Genomic DNA, 24,487 nt, shown 5'->3' on the forward strand with positions numbered 1-24,487 from the left:
ACGTGGTCACTAGACCCTCCATACTAGGATTTCCCCATTGTGGACTTCTCGATGCCACCTGCAGCCTCTGTTTGCAGGCCTCCTCAACTGCGATTGCTCCTGGTGACAAAGACCAGATGCCTAAGGACACCTCTTCACTTGTTACACCTGGTCCGTGGAGAAGAGGACCAAAGGTGTCTTCACCTCCCCAAGCATTGTGAGGCCTAAGCCCCCCCTGTTACTTCAGCCCGGCAGGCCTCCCAGTCAAAACATGCAGCCTCTTTTCCCAAAGACCGATCCTCATAGACTAACATTGCACCCCTGCACCCGACCGCCCTAGTGCCACTGGAGGTGAGCTGCTGATGCTGCCTTGAAGCTTACCGCATACTCACTTAGGTCCAGAAGATTAGTCTCGTAAGTCACTGTACTGTACCTAAATGCCATACTTGTTTTTCCTACTATAGGATAAGAGTGCAGCTTCTGAAAAGTGTTGACTTTTTAAACGTTAAAGTATTTCTCTTTCAAAACGTACTTACCTTAATGTATTGATTTTGGTACCTAAACATTTATAAAGATACATGTTGTTTTTATAAATTGGTGTGGATCTCCTTCTTGAATCGTGTGCATCCTTTATTGACTTTTGCGTGTATTTGCATATGTCTAACACTCCCCTCTGATAAGCCTAAGGCTGCTCGACCACACTGCCCCCTAGAGGAACACCTTGCTATTGCAAGAGCAAGCCCCTGTCCACTTGGGAGGGAATACCTGGACTCTTCGCACAGTATATTTCTTTTTGATATACTATATACTATATAATGAGCTACCTTCCTACACCTACACCTGGACACTGGCCTCCCGGTTATGCTGGTGCTGTTGGATGTGTCAGAAGCTTTTGACAGCGTCTCTCTATACTGTTCTGTACGGGTTGTATGATGTGAGCATTTATGGCAAAGCACTATATTTGCTTACGGATTTTATAGAGAACCAGACACAGACGATCTCTTTGGACTCCTTTAAGACACCTTCAATGCCTGTTAACAAAAGCGTCCTGCAGGGCTCCTCTTTAAGCACCACATTATTCAGCATATTTGTGCCCCTCCCTGCTCCCCTCCTGCGCAAATTGCCAAATCATGTGATTTTTAGATTATAATCCTACGCTGATGACACCCAACTTGTCATCTCTATTGGACATGACCTTGATACGGTCAGATCCCGATTTTATGACTGCATTTAAAAAATTGCAATCTGGATGACAAGCAGTTCAATTAAACGACGACAAGACTGAGATACTGTTATTTGGGAAGGCTCAGGAGCTCTGGTCCGCTGATTGGTGGCCTCTGAGCTAGATCTGACCCGTCCCCGAGGCAAGTAGTAAAAAAACCTTGTCATAAAGATGGACCAGACACTATGTAGGCTCAGGTTACCGCCAGTTGTGGCACATGCTTTGCTACCATGTGCCTGTTCAGGAAAGCTTTTCCTAGGCTCCCGGCAGCCTGTAGGAGAACCCTAATCCAGGCATTCATTACAAGTCACCTGGGCTATGGAAACTCATTGTTGGTTGCAGCTAGTAACCCTCTGTTGTCCAAACTACAGGTTGTGCAGAACACAGCCGCCCGATTGGTTTGCAACCCTCCCTTAGGCTCTCCTTGGGCACCTATTTCGAATGCAATGCATTGGTTACCAGTCAAAAAGCGATCTTCAAGTAATGTTGTCTCACTAGCAAGACACTACCCAGCAAAACCCCAATTTATCTTCGCAGTAGGCTCTACCATTATTGCCCCCTCAGACTACCTTGAACGAACGCAATACATTACTACGGATTCCTTGAATCTGCACCTCGAGATTTAGTGGCAGATCTTTCTCGTGTCTTGCCCCATTTCATTGGAACAAACTTCCTTTGCAAATTCGGTCATGTACGTAGCTGGGCAAATAAAAAAAAAACTTTGGAAGATGCATTTTTTGTAATGAACTCTGCCGACCTGAGTGGCTGAAGAGCTGAGGTAGTTGAGCTGCACAAGTGGCAATAGCATAATAACAATAACCTTGTGCTTGGGATCAGTACATGACTCCCAGATCTGCGACGACTGGGCCCAGATGAACGCGATTGACATATGGCATTGGGAAGCTTTGTACCTAAACATTGCAAGGTTTCATGTTGTGATTGATTGACTTTGAAAGGAAGGTCTCATTCCTGCTCCTGAAGACAATCATTCAGCAGATCTTGGTCCAAGAATAAGCATAAGTAATTAAAGCAAGAGTCTGCCTTTTTCTGGCCTTCTCGGTCTTGCTCCCGAAGTCCTGAAGAGCCAATTCAGAGGCTGGTCCAAATGCACCCAGAATTTCAGAGTCCATCAGCGATGATGCAGCAAGTTGAGGCCTTCAGAGAGGCCATGCTTTGTATTTTCAGCAGCGAGGCCATGTTATGTATTTTTATCATACTACCAGTTCCCTCTGAGTGCCAGTCCCTTTGACATTGAAGTTGACTCTACCGACTGCAGAGGATGCATTGCAACCTATAGTGGGTTCCACCTGCAAGCCAAACGTCTTGACCATGGCCTTGCTCCAAACCCACCTAGGCCTAGCCTTTTTGCATTCCTTCTGCTTAAGTTACATTACTGCTACCATGTGGCCGTGCACGCCATACATCAACTTTTTGTATTGGATTCTGATGATAGCCAATATTATGATAATGGGTAAAAATGTGGCCCACAATATGATGAGTTCAAGTTGTATGACAAATTAATTACAAGATGCTAGTGGGATGGGTACCTCCCCAGACAACTGACTGGTCTATCGCCCTGGCCCTGCCACAGAAGAGTGTTGTTTTTTTTTTGCAGCTGTGATGAGATGAGCAGCAGAAGTTCTTGACCTGCAGCTCATAGCTATGGAGGTTAAAAATAATGTACACACAGAGTTCTTGCAGCCTTATCAGGCCCCTACCAAACCATTCCTGCCCTTTAATGAAGCCTTTACAGACACGCTCTTGGGCAGATGGCCAAAATCATCATTGTAGGAAGATGGCTCTTTATATAGTTCTAATCACAAGAGGCAATAAATGAGACACACACTCACGAATAAATCCGAGACCAACTTAGAAAAATGTCATATTTTTTAATACATTTTGATACCAAGAACTTCTTTATCAAGTAAGTACTTTTTTAAATATTCAATTTTGCAGGTAAGTAAAACAGTTACTTAAATGCACCTTTATGCACAATGCTTTCCTATGGGAGAAAAGGCATAAATAGCATGCATGTATTTACAGTTGGTTTCCGGGGATCTTCTTTGGGTCGTAGGGGGCCAAGGTCCAAAGTACCTCCAGCAGTTACTCCTTGCCTGCTCTGGAGCACCCGGGTGCAGAAGTGCTGGTTGGGTTGGTAGCTGTGCACGCTATGTTGATAGAGAGAAGAGGGTCCGCCTGGAAACAGGCTACAGTGGGGGACCTGGGTACAGGTACGAGAGCTCCCAATAGGAGGCTCGGGTCACAAGGGTCTTGGGGACAAGGGGGCACAGCAGATTCGTTGGTACCCAGGCTGGGCGCTCAGGTGCAAAGTAGAAAGGTCTGCTGGGCTCTGTGCATCCTAGAGCCTTATGGCCCTCGGTCTCACCAGTTGAGGGTGGAAAATCAGGACAGCTGGACCTCTCTGGAAGTGGGTATCTGTTTTGCTGATGTCCCTCGACAGCTGCTTTGTGTTGGAGTCAATGGAGCCTTTATGGGACATGATCGGTCAGGTCTTACTGACGGCCTCAGAAGATATGCAGTTGTCTTTAGTCCAAACTATGCAGGGTGGAAGGGATGCAGCTAAATTTGTTTATCAGTCTGCCTGGACACGATTGATTGCTTGGGTCAGGCTGTAGTGCTTTGGTGCCACCCTTGGATGAGGTCTAGGAGCTTATTTGGAGATGTCTAGACATCCTTAATGACTGCCATTTGATAGTGCCCGCATCTCTGGTGAGAAAGCAGATTCGACCCTAGAGCGATTCAAAGAGTTTTGGGGGTCCACCAGGGCCTTCCAGTACTATCCAAGTAGTCCCGGTCACTTGCACAGGAAACATTCTAAGCCCTTTTGGGGTCATGGCTCCCAGAGACGGCTCCTAGGCCACCAGGGAAAAGGTGCAGATAAGTGGTCCACCCCTCTACTACTCACAACTTTAAAACCACTTTAGGGTGTCCTTTCTGGTACACAGCCACCCTGTAGAAGTCCGAATCTGTCATTTTTTCACAATGGTAGCAAGCTAATACATCCAACTGATTTATCCTCCAAATTGTTCAACTGCCCTATACCCTCCCATTTCTTTGTTCTCTGCCACACCTTCCACCTCTATCAGGTGGCTGATTAAGGACTGCGTATCTAGCAGGAGTTGCAGTCCCTCTTGAAAAAAGGGTTGAGAGGATTCCGGACTTGAAAGTAGGAACAGGGTGTTAGTCCTGCCACTTTCTTATGCTGAGAAGGACAGAGGCCTCTGTCCTTTCTTGGACCTTTGCCCTCTCAATGCCTTTCTGCAGAAGTACCGGTTCATGATGATCACATTGGTCCAGGTTCTGTCTGCCCTGGTTACTGGAGACCAAATTGTAGCGTTGGAGCTGAAGGCCTGGCCATCCATCCTCTAACCAAGCTGCTGCTAAGGGGATCTTCTGTCTCCGTAGCAGAGCAGGGGCTTGCACCCAGGTCTGTAGAACCTACATGCATGGAGATTGATTGAACTGTGGCAGTAGATTCCATTTGATCTTCCTCTTGATGTATTTAATGTCATCTTGGCAGGGAGGCTCCCTTCTACAAAAGTCGATGTACACCAGCCACTGGTACAGGGTTGTGGCTTCGACCTATTACCGGCCAAACTGTCAAATGTTTTATTATTTGTTCTATCGTAGCCCTACAAGGACTTGCAGTGTTAAAGGCTATTTGCCTGCTCTTTTGGCTTTATTTATAGTCGCCGGATCAGCTTTCTCTGTTCAAATCACCTGTTGTGATGAGGCTTCCTAAAGATTTACACCATATGTTCCTCTCAAAGTCCTTTGTGATGCCACAGTACAACTTGAATCTGGTTCGCACATTTTTATTGTGCACCACTTTTGAACCAATGCACAGTTCGCCACTACACCATTTGAGCCTCAAAACTTTTTTCTTTTTTTGGTAGCGATATATTCTGTGTGTCACAAAAGTGAGTTGCGGAAACTTTTGGTTCAGCTGCTTTATTTAGCCTTTTTCCCAGATAACCTGTTGCTGACTTCTCAATCTGCTTTCCTTCTGCTAGTAGCAGTGATGCCTTTTTATGTTGGGCAGGCTATCTCTATCCAAGCTTTCTTTGCCGTGCCTCTTCCCCTCAAAAGAGGGAGGGAGCCTCCATTGTTTACATCCCAAGAGAGCCCTCAGCTCTTAGATTTCACCTTTACAGCACTTGGGCTGTGGTTGCAAAATCTCTTGTAAAGAAATAAAATAATCTTTAAAAAGGGATTAAAAGCCCATTTTAGATTTTACCTTTACAGCACTTGGGCTGTGCTTGCAAAATCTCTTGTAAAGAAATAAAATAATCTTTAAAAAGGAATTAAAGTCCACCCGTTACTTACCTTTACTTACCACTTCACTCTAGTTTCCTTGCTTCCTATTTGTCGGCGCCTTCTCCTCACCTCTGGCTTTTTCCAGGGCTTCAGTTTTAATCCATGCCACTGAGCTTGGACCAAGTACTATTTCCTGCACCCATTGTCCTTCCAGAGGCCGCAGGTTCCTCCATTTAATCCATTGTTTTTTGGTTTTTTTTTCTGCTCAACTGCAGTCCCTCTCTTTCAGATATACTCTAGAAGAGTGTATGTGTCTGCTGTTTCCCTCCCCATGTTGCTTGCCGCCCCCGCCTTCCTGCCACTGTCTGTTGTTGGTGCTTCTTCCTTCCTTGTGATGTTTGTGCCCCATTGATTGTCCTCAGTGCTATGTCTCAGCATATGTCTTATGAGGCTAAGTCTGACTCTGTCTCTTTCTCCCCCACACCCACCCACCCCCGGCTTGTGCTTGCTCTCATCGTTTTCCCTTGCCCTCCAAAGAAAGCTACCAGCTTGCCTGGTCTGCAGGAGGACAAGCCAGGGTGGATGCATTCCTGCAGTGCATGCTTCCTGGGGCTGCCTAGCCAGTCTTGAGCCCATTTGTCATGAACGACGCAGTTCCTTGAGCTGTGACAGAGTTTTGAGGAGGAGTGCTGCGAGGAGGGTCTAGGAGCCGCTCTTAGGTTGCTCACTCTCCCTCCTGCACAGACCTCTTCCGAGCTAAGGGAGCCTGCTCCATGCCCTCACCCGTGCTTCAGACCACAGGTCGGCACAGCACCACCAGGACCTATATGGCAGGGCAGAGAGCATCTGGCACAGGGCAAACATAGTGGCTAGGGCAGAGCACTGGTAGATCGGAAGCAGTGCCTAGCACACACTGCTGCCTCTACCGTTCTCTGTATGGATATTTCTTGGAAGCATTGCAGGGGCGTGAGAAACACCTTAGTGTGTCAGAGCAGTATCAAGCCCACCACCATGGCACTGCGCTGCCCATTCATGTACACCGTGGCACTGCTTACATAGTGGTCCTTCTGGCTAATGTACAGTGTGCACTGCCAAGCACAGTGACAGCAGAAGTAGTTTATGTCCTGCATGACAACTCCATAAACTGGTTTGCTTGAGTGTTGCAGTTCTGGAGTGATGAGCTATAAGGAAGTGGGATTTTCCTGATACTATGTTTGTTACTGCCTTCCCCAGCCCAATGGGCCTTTCATATGCACTCGCCTGTCTGGATACCCTGCCCACCCTTCCTCAACCCCCACTTCCTGCCTATTCCCTACAGGGCAGTAGTGTACGTGTGAAGCGCCTATGTGTGTTTGCACAGCTCATGAGCGCAGCAGCTATCTCTCTTATTACATGCAGGGTCTTCTAACCTATCGAGAGGGAGGAACTGGAATTTAAAATAAGTTCCTCTGCGATCCCCAGGTGACAGAGGGCTCATTGGAAGTTGGGACCCTTTTGACGGTTGGGGATGCGGCAGGTTTGTGCACCTCGAGGTCTCCAAGCCTTGCTGAGCTGCTTGAATCTCCAACTGTGAATGAATCATGAAGTGCATGTGTCTCAAACAACATGCAAACAGTTGTTGCAGACACTTTAAATGCTCATGTACGTGTCTATTCGTGCAGGATGTGTGTGCAAGGATTTATGTTTCTATATGCCACACTCACACACCTCCATCCATCCATCCCTGAATCTCTACCTGTTTGAGGGAGACTGCACTGCCACACACTTGTGCATGGATCACAAATACAATGAGTGGTAGTGGGATTGATAAACACTCAATGACGTGAGTTCTCCATGCTTAAAATTAGCAAGCTTGCTGGAAAAATACATGGGAACTTTGCCCTCTGCAGCATGTTCACTGCAGCACCATGTCTTCCTCCACCTCCCATACGTTGTTGCTGCTCCCTCACCTCCCTCATGTTGCTATCCTCCTCTAGCTAGCTGTCTGTTGTTGCTTCTCTCACCCTCCTCACTCTGCACCTCCCTCGTGGCTTGCCCCTCTCAATGGCTCTTTTTTGACCCATAGGAAATGATGGACGGAGTGTTGAACATTACAAACACTCACCCCCAGTCAACTGATCTGGGTTTAATCCATCACCGTTCTTTAGCCCACTCTGCCACCCCAGTTCAGACATGGCTATATGCAAATCAGTCTGACCCTGTGCCTCATGGGAACAGTCCAGCCCGAACTGTCAAGCCAGGTCTTCCCTGGACCGGAAACAAGCTTCCTAGGACCGGTTTCTGGCATTTCAGCCGTCTTCAGCCAGGCTTGCTTGAATCCAGTGGCAAAGTGAGCAAGGGACTCACGTCTGAGCATACCCTGCCAACTTATGGCGAACAAAGCAAAAACCAAAGGAAATGATGGACGGAGTGTTGAACATTGCAAACACTCACCCCCAGTCAACTGATCTGGGTTTAATCCATCACCGTTCTTTATCCCACGCTGCCACCCCAGTTCAGACATGGCTATATGCAAATCAGTCTTTTGACCCATTGCACTACAGCGCAGACTGCTTTGCAATATGGCTTAAAGATTTTAAAAACACTATGAATCGGTAAACGGTGGGCGCATCCTAGCTCTTTTTTCTTTAATTTAAGCCATATTGCCCAGCAGCCCATGCTGCTGTGCAACATGTCTATAAAACATTGGCAAAGAAAACAGATCTTGCATAGACGAAACTTATTGGCTTTGCCAATGCTTGTTACATTTATCCTACCAGAGACCATTGGCTGGCCAATCAGCTCTTTGTGGACTATAAAGTTAAGACAGTGCATTAAAGAAGTATCTCTAGGTGGATAGCCCTGTTCATTAAAATCTGCTGTGCTCTAGCTAAGAAGCAGCCTCCTGAATGATTAAGTAATCATTCTACTCTAGCCAAGGCTGCTACTAGTGTACTTGCACGTAGATCGCCTGCCTTGGATACCGGTCAGGCAGGCATCCGTGCCCATGTTCATAAAGCACTATTGTCTTGACAGTCCAGTCCGTTGGGATGGGTTTTTTACCCGTTCAGTCATGCAGAACTTTTTGGTCTGACTTTGATAACACTCTTTCTGGTGGATAGTCTATCTCACCGCAGATACTTCCTTGCCATCCCATCTCCCCATTATGTGGTATTAACTGTTTTCGTTCTAAAACAGTCCCAATCTAGAGTTCTGCACATTGGTATGCCAGTTTGCTGAGGAGCTCTGCTTTTGAGCCCACGAACAAGCCTATGAAAAAAAAGACGTCGGCATGCATTGGTGGTACCCATGTTTATCGTTGTCACCACAGGACGACGTTGACATGGAGCCGCATGGCACCATCTGTCGATGCACAGGACTCCTGCTTTTGAATTTTCCGGATCCAGTCTGACGCCTGGGGAATATTCACGAGGTGAGCAAACTGTAGTTAGAGTTATCATCAGAAAGTGCGTAACCAAAGGTAAGTAACTTGCTCTTTAATCACTGTACACACCCCTTTATTCGTACTCCGATACCATTCACAAGATGTAATGATATTCTTGATGAAATGTCATTGACTTGATAGGGTTAGCTGGGCATGAAAATAAGTGGCTTCAGGAGAAAGGGTTGCAACTCCCTCTTCTTTTCTTAGTGTTTTCATGGGGTAAGAAAGATTAAACTTGGGTTAGGTCAACCTTCGCCACTTTTTCATGGCTTTTTTTTATGCAGAACCACAAGCAGTGTGTTAGTTCACCATTGTAGTTGCACTAAACTTTACCACATTTCCCCATAAGCTCTACTCAAAGTGTGAGTCCACCCCAAACAAAATAAATCTGATTATCTTGTGGATTGAGGAACGTACCCACCGATGCCACCAAGCGTGTATGAGGGCCCAGCGGACTGAATAAGCAGCTTCAGTAAGTTCTCTGCTCTCATTTCTGCTGTCAGTTAGTTCAAGTTCTATGGCATCCTAGTATTCTTTTTTGTTTTTTTGTACTATAGATGGATATTTATCTTGACATTCTGCACATCGTATGTTTTTATTTAACTGCATATTTTTGTGTACTAGAACCTTGTAATGTTTTTTTATATGTATATGTATTTAGAGAGACAGGTCTCCACTCAGAGTAAGCCCCAGTGATGTCCGCCAGAAATGTGGATTCTGTCATGCAGGTGAAGAGGAAAATGAAGTCCGGGGAAAGCTCCACGTATTTAATGCAAAAAAAGCAGCAGCCCATTACAAGTGCATGGTAAGGCAAGTTGTTTCCCTCAAGCACTGAGCATATTTAGCCAACATTGTCTAGTCCTTACAGGAAAATTAGTTGTGGTAGTGCTTTAAACTAGTTTCATACATTAATTTAGTCCTATTACCATACAGTTCTCTTTTAAAGTATCAAAGTCTCAAATTATTTCACTGATACCAGTGCCTTGGGTGTGTATTATTATTATTGTCTAGATATGTCTTTTTAGATTGCATTCTCTAATATGCCCTTAACATCATAGTTGTTTGTCAGAACCCGTTCAGCCAGGCAACAGGGCACAAAGGGGCTTTATGATATAATGCTCTAAGTGTAAGACTGTACTGAATTAATAGCATTGATTAATTGACATTAAGATTTTTATCTGATGCTACTGTTGATGGATTATGTTCTGTAGCTATTACATGATCATTAGCCATTATTTCCAGCAGACATTGTTAGTTAAAATCCTAGAGGCAGACCAAAAAGCTCTGGGATGGGATCACAAAAAACATTCTTGTCTTGTTCTATTTCAAGCCCTTGGTGGTTGTAGGAAGCTGGATTTTTATGTAGGGTACCAAAAATAGGTACACTTGTAGAAAGTCCAGACAACCCTTATTGGCTTACAGGCCTTAAATTAATAATCCCAATTGCTCTCTTTTGTGATATCGTGGGCGAGTAGTTGGCTTATCAGAGGGTAGTGTTAAGCATTTGTTGTACAAACAGAGTCAATAAAAGAAGAAACTCGAGACCAATTTAGAAAAATCGCAGATATTTTCATACAATTTGTAACAGCAAGAACTTTGTAATCGGGTAAGTACTTTTTGAGTTATCAACTTTTACAGCCAAGCAAAAATGTCACACATATGTGTCTTTACGCGGTAATGCTTTCCTCTGGAGAAAGAAACACATGCTGCATATAGATATTTGAAATCTTATTTCTTATTAAGGTACTAGGATGGGGTCAAGGTCCCAAGAACTACCAGCAGTTGGGGTTTACCTGCCTTGGAGTGTCCGTGTGCAGAGGTGCTGGATGGGTTGGTAGCCTTGCACGCTGCAGCATTTGCAAGGAAGGGGGGCCACCTAGAAACAGGCTGCAGAGGTGGACAAGTCTTGGAGCTCCCAATGGTGGGGGGCTCAGTTCATGATGGTCTTGGGAGCAGGGAGGGCACAGTTGATATTCATGGACTCCGACTGGGGAGCTCTTGCTTAGAGGGTTTTGGCTACCTGGTCCCTTGTGTCAAAGGTGCTCATGGCTCTTTGTCAGACCTTCAGAGGGGTATGAAAACAGACAGCAGGGCCACTCTCTGGGTCATACTTGTCGGGTCCATCATCCCCTGGCATGCAGGTCGGTCTTTGCGGCAGTGGTGTCTGAACTAGACATACAACAGGCCTTGGTTGCAACAAATGCTCCAGTGTCACAAGTATTGGTGCTGTGTGGCTCCTCGAGGTCCTGGTGTCTCCAAACTCGTGGGGGACGGATCTGATTTCCTGGAGCACAGTGACCTCTTCGTGGGTGTCTGCTGTGGCAGTGGTCAGCAGATCGGTATAACGGACGTTGTGGTCGGTGCCTGCAGGTTAAAGAGAAGTGTCTCCTCCACTTCAAAGGAGATGCTGGCCGGTTGGCAAAGTATGGCAGCCCTCCGAGGCTTTTGGAGGATGCACAGTTGCAGGGCAAGCCGGGTTGTCGCAGTTGTTGGGACAGGGGTTGGCAGGCAGGGTTTGGTGGAAAAGACCACAGATAGCGCACCATTCACGCTTCTTTGGCTCTTCTTTGGCCACCTAATAATTAATTGAGGGGCGTTAATGGGAGTGAAGGGTAGTAGCCAATGGGTTACTTATCCTTAGGGACACAACATTTCCTATATGGCAACTTCCTGTGGGGAGTGGGCATAACTCTGTCCCATGGGGGGGGGGGGGGGCGTGGCCAGCAACATGGCCGAGTAAGACGTGCTTTTGCCGAGCTCCGGCAGTAAGCACCATCCAACACATATCTGGCGACCCGTAGGCCGGAGAATACCTGCACTTATACCCTGGGGGCTGAGGAGTGTTCCGCTACAGCCAAACATAGCACTGGAGGTCCCTGTCAACCGCTAACCCCCGAGCAAAAGATGGTCGTGCCTGCAGCACAAGATGGCGCCATGGAAGCCCTGACTTGGTCCGAGTTGCTTTTGGCTCCGGAGCGGAGATAAACCGTTACGGCTGCACGGGGATTGTTGTTGGGAGGTGCATCGCCCTCCGCACCCCTTCAGACCTGGTTGCCACCGGCACCGAGTGAAGCGCCTATGGGTAACTCTCGGCGGCTGGCAGCGCCATTGGGATCGGGCCCCCTACCCCTCCGGGAGTGTGCTAAAGGACTACTGGAGGCCTGGGCTACGAGGTACCGAAGTGGGCTGCCTGAGGGCCCTTGGATTTGTCCGCTGCCTGATTCTGCAGTGAGCCGAGGAGACAGAGCCGCGTGGGGACTGATATCAGGAGGTGCATCGCCCTCTGTCCCCCTTTGGGTATGATTGCAGCCTGCGCGGAGTGAGGCGCCCAAGAGAGTTTCCCCGCGGGCTGCGGCGCCATTGATTGAGCGAGCTGGAGATTGCTGGAGACCCGGACTAAGGGGTGCCGTGATCGAAAGCCCACGGGCCCATGGCTGTGCGAAGTGTGTGAAATACCAAGAAGAGGGCGCCACAACCGAGGGCCGTCCCCTGACTGGCAAGGAGCACTAGTACCTGGAGCACGGCGCCGCTGGGCCTGCGCGGGTGCCCCGGAGCAAGAGGGCTTGGGAGCTGGTGCGGATTGGGTATTGCTTCGGGAGGTACGTCGACCTCTGTGTGGGCTCGGAGGTGACGCTCCTGAGGCAAGATCTACGGAACTTGGCCGCTAGGGTCATAGAGACGGAGACTAGGGTGGGTGAAGCGGAAGACACTGCAAGATTTACGTAAATACATGACAGACTTGTAATCCTCACACAAAGACCTACAGTGGCGTGTGGACGATGCAGAAAACAGGGCTTGTCGCAATAACCTCCGCTTTGTGAGCTTTAGCGACGGAATTGAGGGAACAAACATGTTAAAGTTCCTCCACTCTTGGCTCCTGACAAATTTTCTACATGCTTTGTTATAGAAAGAGCCCACAGGGCGCTGATGGCCCGACCACTCGTAGGAGCACAGCCACGGCCTGTCATAGCTCGCTTTTTAAACTTCCTGGACAGAGACATGATCCTTAGGGATGCTAGGAAGCTTGGGGAGATCCGGCATGCAAACGCGCGCATAATGATCTTTCCTGACTACAGTAGGGAGGTACAGAAACAGCGCCGCACCTTCGACTCAGTGAAGGCAAAACTGCGTGAGCATAAGATCCAATATATGTTACTCTTCCCAGCGAAGCTGAAAGTGATGTTCACGGGCAGATCCCACTTCTTCCAGACACCGGAGGAAGCAGGCATTGGCTAGAGGAATGTCCTGCACTGGACCGACCGGAAATACCACCACGTCTCAATCAGTCATCAGTGGAAGATGCCAGGCGATCCCCGGGTCCGCAAAGAACATTAGGACCACGACAGGCCCGCAAAGACGGACTTCAGGAGGTAACCCTTTATGTGCCAAGAGATACAGGCAGGATCTGGAGGCGTAGTGGCCACTCGCTGGATTCTCGCCTCTCGGCGAGCTCCCGCACTGTCTTCCCAGTCATCCTGACCCAGACACAGAGGCTGACAACAGAGATTGCACCTCCAGGGAGGGGGACAGCGAGGGACCCTCTCCCCACGCACTGGTGGCTGCAATATTGGCAATGGAACAAGACGTAGCACAGAACTCACATTTGTGAATAGGGGCCTGCGAGTATCCTTGTTGGACGCTCACCGCCCCCCTCCCACACCCCCCCCCCCATTTCCCTTGCTACTCCTCCTGTCGAAACCTGCGGAGTGTAAGAAGAACTGCACCGCATTGCAGGCGAGAGACCTGGAGTGGCTTCAGACTTGGGCTCCTTGCGGCCCTTCCCTTCTATTACTTTCTTCTTTCTCTGGCCTTTCTCTTTAGTTGAATAGTTTCCTCCTTTCTCTTTTGACGCAGGGACTTCTCCTCTCTGGCCCTTCGCAGCTGCCGGGGTTCTTTCCAGAGAACTTGGGGAATGCCGCAAGAGTAGGAACTGGTGGCTTAAGTTGGGTTCGGGAGGGCAATAGCCCTCCACCACCCTGAGGCTCATCCTCGAGCGAATGGCGGAGGATGTGACACCGGGGAGGAGGGAGGTGGGGAGGGGGGTTGGGAATGGGGGGGTGCAACAGTTCTCATTGTTTGGTTTATTTTAATTTGTTGTTTTTCTTTACATAGCAGTCACATACACACAACAGCTTGCGCAATTGCTTACCTCCCCTGCCTGGGGCATAACGTGACCATACATGCTTATGGGTCCAGAAGTTGATCATAGGTGCCCTGGGACCGGGCAGGAGATTAGCCCCTGCGCTGTACTTAACTGGAACGTGAACGGTCTGGGAGATAAAATCAAGAGAGGGTTGGTGTCCGCATAAGTAAAGTGGATTTGCCTGGACATGGTCCTACTACAGGAGACCCACCTTAAGGGCACCAGATGTGGGTTCCTGGCGAGGAGAGCCTACGTAGCTCTAGCACATGCGGGGTACACCTCTGGCTCTCGGGGAGTAGCCATCCTGATTAAAAAGTCTCCCCCCCCCCCCTTATAAGGTAACACAACCTCGGATAGATCCTTAGAGAACATACGTGGGAGTGACAGGCACATGGGGAGGGTTACTATTGTGCCGGTTTATGCCCCCCCCCCCTCCTGGCTACAGGCAAGGACTCTTCACGGGGTGACTGTTATCCTACTGGAGACACCTGGTAGTCTACACATTATAGGGGGCGATTTTTATGACGTAATGTCTATTCCCGAGGAATGATCAGGGGACTGCACTGACCCACCCCAGTCCACTCAGTTGGCTAAACTGCCAGATACCCTCGGTTTGGTGGACGTGTGGCGGCGACTGCATCCAGACACACGACAGTACTCGTATTACTCTAGGGCGCACAAGGTTCACTCCCGATTGGATTACGTCTTTCTCCCACAGGGGGTTTCCGGCACTATCTATGAGGCGGACCACTCACTCCTGCTGGTTAAGGGAGGAGGGAGGTCCCGGGTGGGGCAAGGAAATTGGAAGCTATCGGTCTGGGACCTGCAAAACAAAGAGGTCTTTCAGGGACTTCGGGCAGACACAAAAGTTTATTTTGCAGAAAATCAGGGATCAGTACAGTCACGCGTTATGTTATGGGAGGCCTACAAGATGGTGCTCTGAGACAGGGCCCAGAATCGCAGAGCATGGGAAAAGCGGAAGGCGCAGGAGGAGCTAACCACGCTGGAATCTCAAATTCTGGTGTTAGAATGGGGATACCTCGCAGGCAGAGACCCTCAGGTCCTCTGACAACTGACAGACACGCAACAGCACTATAGGGCCCTGGCTACGGAGGAGGCTGAAACGCAGGCACAGGCGACCCTTCATAGATTATATGATGTAGGAGACAAATCTGGAAAGCTTATGGCCTGGCTTAGCTGCAAAGAAGTGGAAGCCCAATGGGTGGAAAACTGAAGTAGATCAGCAGGGGGGATGCAGATGGGAGACGCACAGATAGTGCAGACATTTGCTTCCTACTTTCGGAATTATTTGGTGCATCGGGATCAGACGGGCTTCCTGCCAGATAGGGCGACCAGACAAAACTTGCGAAGAACTCAAAATTGCCTCATGGAGGTGCAGGATCGTGAAGATCCCCACATGTTTCTTCCCTTAGACGCGGAAAAAGTGTTTGACGCTGTGCACTGGCCCGTTTTAGTGGCTTCTCTAGTTAAGTTTGGGATTGGCCCCAAGTTCCGTCAATGGGTCGGCCTCCTCTTTACAGACCCCCGAGCCCGGGTTAAAGTTAATGGATTATTGTCTGACGACTTTCCTATCTGACGGGGAACCCGGCAGGGGTGCCCGCTATCCCCCCTACTCTTCTCCCTCACAATTGAAATAGTGGCGTGTGAGATCCGACAGAACCAGGGGATACGGGGGTTCCAAATTACACCGACAGACACGGGGGATGAAAAGATCTCACTATACGCAGATGATATCTTGTTGTATGTTACCCAACGGATGACACACTCCCAGCTCTGTTCGAACTCATGGACAGGTATGGATCCTTTTCGGGCTATGCCATAAATTGGCACAAGTCGGTCGTATATAGCCCAAAAGCTCGGGAGGTCTGGCCCTCTCTCCCTGGGGCCCTCCAGGTAGCTCAGACGGGCTTTACGTATTTGGAGATTTACCTTACCACAGACAGAAAACTTTCATATCAAAACAACATTCAGCGAGTCATAACGAATTTCACAGTAGACGCACAGAGGTTTGAAAGCGCTCCCCCTCACGATTTTGGGTCGGGTGGCGATTATTCAAAATTATCACCCTGTCCCGTTTCCTGTATGGCCTCCAAAATGAGTATTTACCCCTCTCCAGGCAGACGTTCCAGACAATAGACGTGGAACTGCGCTCTCTACTGTGGCTCGGGAAACATGCGAGGATTGCCCTGTGAACGCTCCAGCGGAACGAATACAATGGAGGTATATCCCTGCCAGACATTGAGGCCTACTATTGGGCGAAACATCTGACACCGGTGAATGAGTGGATCCACTCCCCGGCTGATCACCCCACCTACAGGCTAGAGAGGGACACCATGGCACAGCGTTTATGCTCACACTTCCTGTACGGGGGGCGAGGTAGGGGTCGCGTTGTAGTGGCTAAGGGAGAACTCAAAACTTTTAGGACACTAGCAGTGGAGTGCGGCCTACACGCTACCCACATTTTTAAGTACGCACAGCTGAGGCATGCCTGGGCGGGCGAAGACTCGCTTTACACTCCCCTGCAGGACTATGCCCCGCTGGAGGGTCACCTACTGCAGGAGCAAATATCCTATAAGGCAGTCTCACAGAACCTGGGCTCATTGGAAACAGTGGATTGGGAGGCGGCCCTGATGCACCACAGAGAAGTGGCAATTAAATCTCGCCTTCGACTCATCCAATATAAGATATTACACAGAGTGTACTACGATAGGGCCCGCCTCCATCGTATGTGGCGAGCCAGTGAACCCCATTGCTTGAGATGTAGACAGCCACAGGGGGACTTCTATCATACTATCTGGGACTGCCCCGTCATCCACACATACTGGGTACACGTCCTGGAAGAACTGAGTAAAGTATTGGGAGAAACACTACCCCTTGACCCCAAATTTGGGTTATTGGGTATATCCGGGGATGTGGATTTGGGCCGCCCTCAGCTTATCTTCGCACAACTGGCACTGGTGGTAGCAAAACGAGATGTGGCCCGCGCCTGGGGGAATGGAAGAGAGGGATGGATATGTACATGGAGGCAGAAAGAGTTACATACAAGGCGAGAGGGTGCCCGCGGAAGTTCCGTAAGGTGTGGGGAAAAAGGAGGAAATATTATGGAATGGATAGAGGGCTGGGAGCTGACTAGTCAATTACAACTGTTGGGCCCGATTGTGCCTCCTACGAGGGGAACCATGGGCTCGTCTCTTAGACAGACGAGAGACTTGAGAAATACCTTGCTGGCGAGGATACTGTTTGGGACAACGAAGCTGTGCTCGGCCCATGGGGGAGAGGAGGGGATGTGTCGTATGATGTGGATCATATATAATTGTCATTGCACGACTGTGACCAAATGTGACATGTTTGTAGTTTTTGTATTGGTTGAAAATGCAAATAAAAGTGTAAAAAAAAAACCTCTGTCCCATTGATCCTATTCCCACCAAAATCAAGATGGTGGAACCCTTGTTTTATGGAGCACATCAGGCAGCCCACCCTAGGGGTGTGACTATCCTGGTGGTGCAACTCGCCTATTTGCATAGCTAATTTTCCACCTGTCCTGGTGCCAAATGGGCCTCTGGGCAGGGGGTGGCATTGCCCAGGTCTGAGGGAAGCCGGGTTGCATATCAAAGGTGGCAGGGGCTTTGAAGTCCCTTGCTTTGGTATGCAGATTCACTAGCAATTTTGCTGGAGGAGGTGTGAACACCTTCCTCCAAAGCAGGCATTTTTGACCTCACAGTGCGCGGGCTCTCACCTGCAGGGAGTCCGAAACATGTCTGTGGTGGCAGGCTGAATGATACCGGTCAGCCAGCACACTAAGAGGGGCTGGTAGGTTTTCAGGGGGCACCTTGAAGGTGCCCTCTGAGTACATTTTCACTAATCCGCTTCTGGCATCAGTAGGGATTTATTAAGACAAGGTGTTTGATACCAAACACCATATGTTTCAGTAAAGTCATCATGTAGCTGGTGACCTCATGACCAGTGCCCAGTACATATACTTAAGATGGCTTCCCTGTTCCCTTGTACTATCTAGCAATTGAACTAGACAGCACAGGGTCATATCTGCTTAGGCAGATATGTTCTCACATGTAATACATTGCACCCTGCCTTAGGGCTTTAAGGCCTTGTGTAGGGGTGACTTACATATATTGCATGCAGTGTCTGTGGGCATGGCACACAGGGTGTGTATCATGTCGTGTTTTCACACTTGTTTACACCATTTCATACAGCCTACAATGGCAGTCTGCATGAGTCTGGTGGTGGGTCCCTTAGGGTGGCACAATACTTGCTGCAGCACTTTGAGACCCACTTTAGTACCCATGCCATAGGTACCAGGGTACCATGTACTAGGGACTTAAAGTGGTGCTAAAGGTCTTTCCAGTTGGATATCAATTGAACAGTTACCTTGTTTTAGGAAGCAAGCACTGCCACTGGGGACCAGGTTAGCAGGAACCCAGTTCACTTCAGTCAAAATGACATCAAATACCAGGCAAAAAGTGGGGGTGCCCATGTCAAAAAGGGGCACTTTCCTACACACACCCAAACAAAAGATAATGAGACGAACCCTTCCCAAGAGAGTCTTCATCTTCTAAATGGAAAAAAATGGAAAGGCCATTTGCCTGCTCAGTACTAGGTCTGTCTCCACTGTAAAGTCCATTCCCTGTAAGAAGGTGGACCACCTCAACAGTTTGGGGTTTTCACCTTTCATTTGCATCAGCCGTCTGAGAGACCATGTGGTCAGTTTGTACAAGGAATTGAGTGCCAAACAGGTATGTTCTCAGCTTCTTAAGGGACCAAACCACAGGAAAGGCTTCGCTCTCAATGGCATTCCAATGTTGTTCTCTGGGGAGCAACCTCTTGCTCATTAAAGCAACAGGTTAGTCATTACCATCAATGTTGGTTTGGGATAGGACCACTACTATCCTATGTTCAGATGCATCAGTCTGCACTAGGAACTACTTAGAATAATCTGCAACTTTTTAGAATGGGTGCTGAGCACATTGCTTCCTTCAGGGTCTCAAAAGCCTTTTAACAGTTCACTGTCCAGTTTACCTTCTTTGATTGCGTGTTGGAGGTCAGCTCTGTGAGGGGGTGCAACACGTTTTCCATACCCATTCACAAACCTTCTGTAATACTCCGTCAAGTCAAGGAATACCCTGACTTGAGTCTGAGTTTTTGGAGCTGTCCAGCCCACACAAAGGACCCTGACACCAACCTATTGTCACCCCAGACAAGTGGGAGATTTGACAAAGAAAGGGAAGAATGTTCCAGAATTAGAAGTGGGGGTAGAACAGAGTGCCTCCTCAACATACAAAGGCTGACACCAATATAAATATCGGACCTCCAGAGCCACTGTTTAGAACTCTCCTGGACTTGTGGACATTACAGAACTAATTCTGTGCTGCCAGAGGACTGCCCTGCTGCTTGAAGACTGCTGTCTTTCTGTTTGGAAAGGAAGATGTGACCTGCTTAACTTTATCCCTATCTAATCTGAGTGACTCCAAGGGTCAATTGGCTGACCGCCTGTTACAGGGACATAGCAAGTCCCAGAGCCTCCCTGCAGCTGATCTGCATTACCCACACCTGCAACTGGACGCACCTGCAACTGGACCTACCTGAGCCCTGCTGGCCTCTGCTGGAGTGAGTTTCTAATCCCAAGAGGTGCCCCCCAGGCATTGGACCCTTTTCTGGTATTAATTTGAGCACCTTCAAAGAAGAAAAGGTGAAATCCTATAGTTTGTGCTCTTGGAGACCGCGAACAGGCCCATTGTTGCCGGTAACTCCACTGCCCGTACGATCACCAATGTAAATCTCTGGTGAGACGTGCTCCCTACGCTACAGCGACCCCCCCTGCAATGCGAGTTGTGCACTTTGCGCTACAGCAACAACCACCAACACGAAGCTCCAGCAATGACTGTCCACGACTCGTAATTTTGCGCTACAGCTGTAACCGTCTGCAAGCAGACTAAGAAGGTAACTTTTCAAGGAGACTAACCTGGTCCAACCTGCGTGCCATCACAGCCGGCCTGAACTTGTGACTTCCCACCCCCATCACCCAGTCCAGTACTACCAGATGACCTCAAGTGGCTCTTTGTGCTTTTAGGTGCCATTTTTACCTAAAAACGTTGAGATTCCAGATCTCGAGTTCTACTGATTGGATGTTCTGGTAATATTTTATTGAATAACACTCGTTCTATGTTTGTAAATTGGTTTAGGATTTTCTTATGTGGGATTTTCATTTTCTTTTCCAGGGGATCCTCATCAATAGTCATAAGCACTTGAATATTCCCGCCCATGTGCGGGGACTCCTGAAATATATAAACAATTATACATGAAAACATATTTATACATATAATTTAAAAAAAAACAATGCAGCCATACAGACACCAACAGGCTAAGCAATGCTGTGAAATCTTGTCCTTGCATATACACAAATAAACCAGGAAGACCAAAAGGCACTTGAACCACTTTTTTAATGAACAGCAGAAAAGTAGCCCTGTGAAGAGAAAAACAGGCATTGTTAGCCCATAGGCTGCATTGTAACTTCAATAGCATAGAAAATGAAAGCCAATGTAGAGAATCCAAAACTGGAAGCCATGACCCCCAGCTTCCCATCATGCGTCAGGAGTGACATTTAGGTCAGTTGTTCTTTCCGGCTCCTTTAGTCAGGACCCTGGTTTATCAACCGTAGTCAAAAAATAAGAACCTCCCTTGGATATGTATATACCTGTCAATCATACAACACACAAAACTTTACTTTAAAAAGTAGCAGGGTAAGAACCGGCATCAACGAAGCAAACAAACAAGCTACTAGTTCATTGGTTTATTAAAATTAGTCACATAAGTCTCACAAAAAAGCGATCAGTTGTACACATCCGTTAAGAAACAACAGGTCGTCAATATACCTGATCCAGATGGGGATGTGTTCGGTATACCTGTTGTTTGCCTCCACCCAGACTATACGCTCTTCCCACCAGCCTAGAAAAAGATTTGCCAGACTAGGGGCAAAGCATGTACCCATCGCAGTTCCTGCTTTATGGCGATAGAGAGTCTTATCAAAAAGAAAGATGTTTTCATTCAAGCAGTAAAGCATCATCGTTCTTAACATTTGTGTGTGATCCCATAGGGAGATGTGTCTTTCCTTTAGGAAATACATACATGCTTCTACTCCTTTAGTTTGTTCGATACAGGTGTATAATGAACATACATCAAGTGCTATCATATGATAGCTATCCTCCCACGTGATGTCGTGAATACGACGTAAGAAATCTGTGCTATCACGACAATAAGATCTTAATCTGGTGACATGTGGTGACAGGAAGTAATCCAGAAAGATAGAGGTGTTTTCTAGCAATCCTCCATTTGAGGATACTATCGGCCTGCCTGGTGGTCTAGTGGGATGTTTGTGTATCTTGGGGAGTAGATAGAAACAGGGAATGCGTGGATTATCAGTTTTCAGAAAGAGATATTCAGCCCTGTCCAACATCCCCATTTCCCACCAGCCCTTCAACAAATCATAATACTTTTGGATTGATATTCTGTATGTGTCCCAGCTAATCTCTTCATAGCATAGAGTATCAGATAATTGTCTGAGTGCTTCCTGATTATATTGTTCCACGTTCATAATGACAACATTGCCACCCTTGTCTGAGGGTTTTATGATAATACTCTTATCATCCATTAAAGTCTTTAGTGCATTCCTTTGAGGGATGGATAGGTTGTCAAATTTCGATGTCGAATGTTGTTCCCTCATTTTCTTGATTTCCTGTATCATTACATTACTGAAGGCTTCAATGTTATCATATGGAACATTTGGATTGAAAGTCGATTTCGGTCTCATTCCGGTGTGGTAGGTTGCACCTGGCTGGAGGCCTAGCGTTGTCAAAGTGCTACTTTTTTCTCTGGGAGAGCAGTCATTCATATCTTCCTCCATTTGATGTAACTCTAATAGGAAATTAGCGTCTTCTAGATTTAGATTAGATGCTTCCTCTGTGAGATTACATCCAAGTCTTGGCATCTTCGTTCTAATGGCAGTTTTATGTATCTTCATCAATTTGAGCTTCCGTATGTATAAGAACAAGTCGATGCGTGTAGAGACAAAGTCCATATCATTGTTAGGGCAAAAAGACAAACCTAATTGTAACAACGATTTTTCTTGCTCCGTAGTTTCTCTAGAGGATAGATTGATCACTGAGAGATTGGTGACACTTGAGGATAAAGCCACTGTACTGATAGGGCCAGTTCTACCTCCTCTTCTGTTTCTTATTCGTAGTTTTTTCTGAATGTTCCTCTTCCTCTTCTTGCTCCTCTGCCTCTTCCCCTCTTTCCTTTTGGTTTCTCTTCCTGTTCCTTCTTCTGTTTCAATATTTGGAACTCGTGGAGGAAGGTAAGAGGTCTTGTGCCTAAAGGGATACTTCTGGCTTCTGTATCAGAACTTAGTTCAGAGCTCGAATCCGTTGATACAATCGTTTGTTCCCTTTGTTTCTGTATGACATGTAGCTTGATTTGCAAACATATTTTGCACTTGCAACCAGTATTTGTATTTCCCTAAATATATCTTTACGATATGTTGATTCACTGGGTACATCACCCTTTGCTTTCAGGCGCAATATGCGATTTGACTTGTATGGATTTATAGACATGATTATCAACAATGGATTGTGATAAGTATGCGATGATTGTAACTGCAATTTTGCACTCAGGATATAATTAATTCTAAGCCATTATGTGAATAATCATATGCTTCCATCACATAGGTTGTCCCGTATAACTCTGTATAAATGGGAATACGACTATCGCAATGACCGCAATTGTAGAAGTATGCAGCCTAGATTGCGCATTATTTATGTATTTATTTTATCTTCATTTTTCTTTAATCATGAAGAAATTTTGTGCAAAAAACCTCAGTCTGTTTTCCGTCAGTGCCTCTATCCTGGTAGTATTGTTTCACTGTCTATAAACCGTAACCCCTATTTCTATGGGGAATTGGGCACAGGTCATTTGCTTGACAAAGGCTTCGCCGAAACGCGTCGTACTGTTTTGTTTTTGAGGCAATAAATTCTTATTGAACTCGTCCTTTGGTGTGCCGCTGGGAGTTATTCTGCAAATTTGGATAACGACTTCTTTGGAAAACAATAATAGCGGTACTGTGTCCGCTGCTGGCACCGGCATCGTCAGGAGGGTGAGCGGCATATTTTTACGGGCGCATGGGTGGGAATATTCAAGTGCTTATGACTTTGATGAGGATACCCCTGGAAGTGAACTAGGATTACAGGTAAGTAACTTATCCTTATTGCTGTTTGTGTGCTGCATAAATACTTTACACATTGCCTCTAAGTTAAGCCTGACTACTTTGTGCAACGCTACCAGAATGTTAAGCACAGGTCAATTTGGTGACTTTAGTTGTTCACCCTGACAAGGATTGTAGTTAGTTGTTGCCTGAGTGGGTTGTCCCCCACTCTACAACCAATAACCCAAGTTTTTACACAAGCATTCAAATAAATTGTATCCCTTCTAAAAGACAGAGCCCTTCAGAGTCTACTATATACGGTTCTGAAATCCCAGGAAGTAGCCACCAAGTTTTAACTTAGATTCCAGGGCCTCCTAGTGGCCGTAGTAGCATTAGTCTCTTGGGCTCAATTGGACCGCAAACTTTGGGTTTTACATCTTCTGTCTCATTGGGGAATGGGGAGTTTTTGTTGATGGGCAACAAAATACTGAAAGGTAACCGTGTCAAGGCTAATTGTTTTATAAATATTTGGTAAAATTATTAAAATTGAAACCAACCATCTTTTTAAAGGCTTGAAAGCATGAGGGAGTGGAAATTGTGCAACACTGAGGTCTATTGGTGCCATGAAGTGGCCTTTGTAAGTGAGGTTCAAGTTTGCATAGATAGCATCCGAAAAGGTTAGTAGGCCATAAGTGGATGCACATATTTGAGCTGGATGATTGGTCTGTATTGTTCCGAAGGAGTAATCGGGGATTTATTCCTTCCCTGATTAGTCCTTGGGACCAATAGAGACCAATCAGAAAAGCTATCGACGTTTTCCTTGGCAAAATGGGCCACAGTGAGGACTTTAGGTCTGCTAAACGGTTGGATTGCAGCCCACTGAGCCCTAACCTGCCAGTCCTAAGAGAAAACAATCTTTGAGAATATCTAGGATTTTAGCTGGATTTCAGGAGGAGCTCTGTAAGGCCCTTCAGCACCAAGAATCAAAATTACACCGATGGATATCATGTACTTTAAGGGGCCAAGGCCATCTGGATTGCTGAATGGGGATAGCAACTTCCCCTGAATACCCCTGCTCCTGAAGCCTTAGGTTTTTAAGCTCCACACCCCTAACTTTAGCATTTGAGGAAGCAGAGGACATCTCAAAGGATGTCTGGGCTAATATGTGGCAAACAATAGTACCTATGCATGATCCTTCTGGATCTTTGG

General features: G+C 47.2%; 1 protein-coding gene across 2 annotated transcripts in view; it reads left to right on the forward strand.

Annotated features, from left to right (window-relative positions):
* The window catches only part of PHF6 (PHD finger protein 6), a 402,720-nt gene that overhangs the window by 202,164 nt on the left and 176,069 nt on the right, over positions 1–24,487 (forward strand). For both annotated transcript variants that reach the window (XM_085607909.1, XM_085607910.1), the window contains exon 7: positions 9,565–9,708. In XM_085607909.1, coding sequence (XP_085464035.1) covers positions 9,565–9,708 — 144 coding nt within the window. The remainder of the gene's footprint in view (positions 1–9,564; positions 9,709–24,487) is intronic.

This window comes from Triturus cristatus, chromosome 5_2, assembly GCF_964204655.1.
Source record: "Triturus cristatus chromosome 5_2, aTriCri1.1, whole genome shotgun sequence".
Lineage (NCBI taxonomy): Eukaryota > Metazoa > Chordata > Amphibia > Caudata > Salamandridae > Triturus > Triturus cristatus.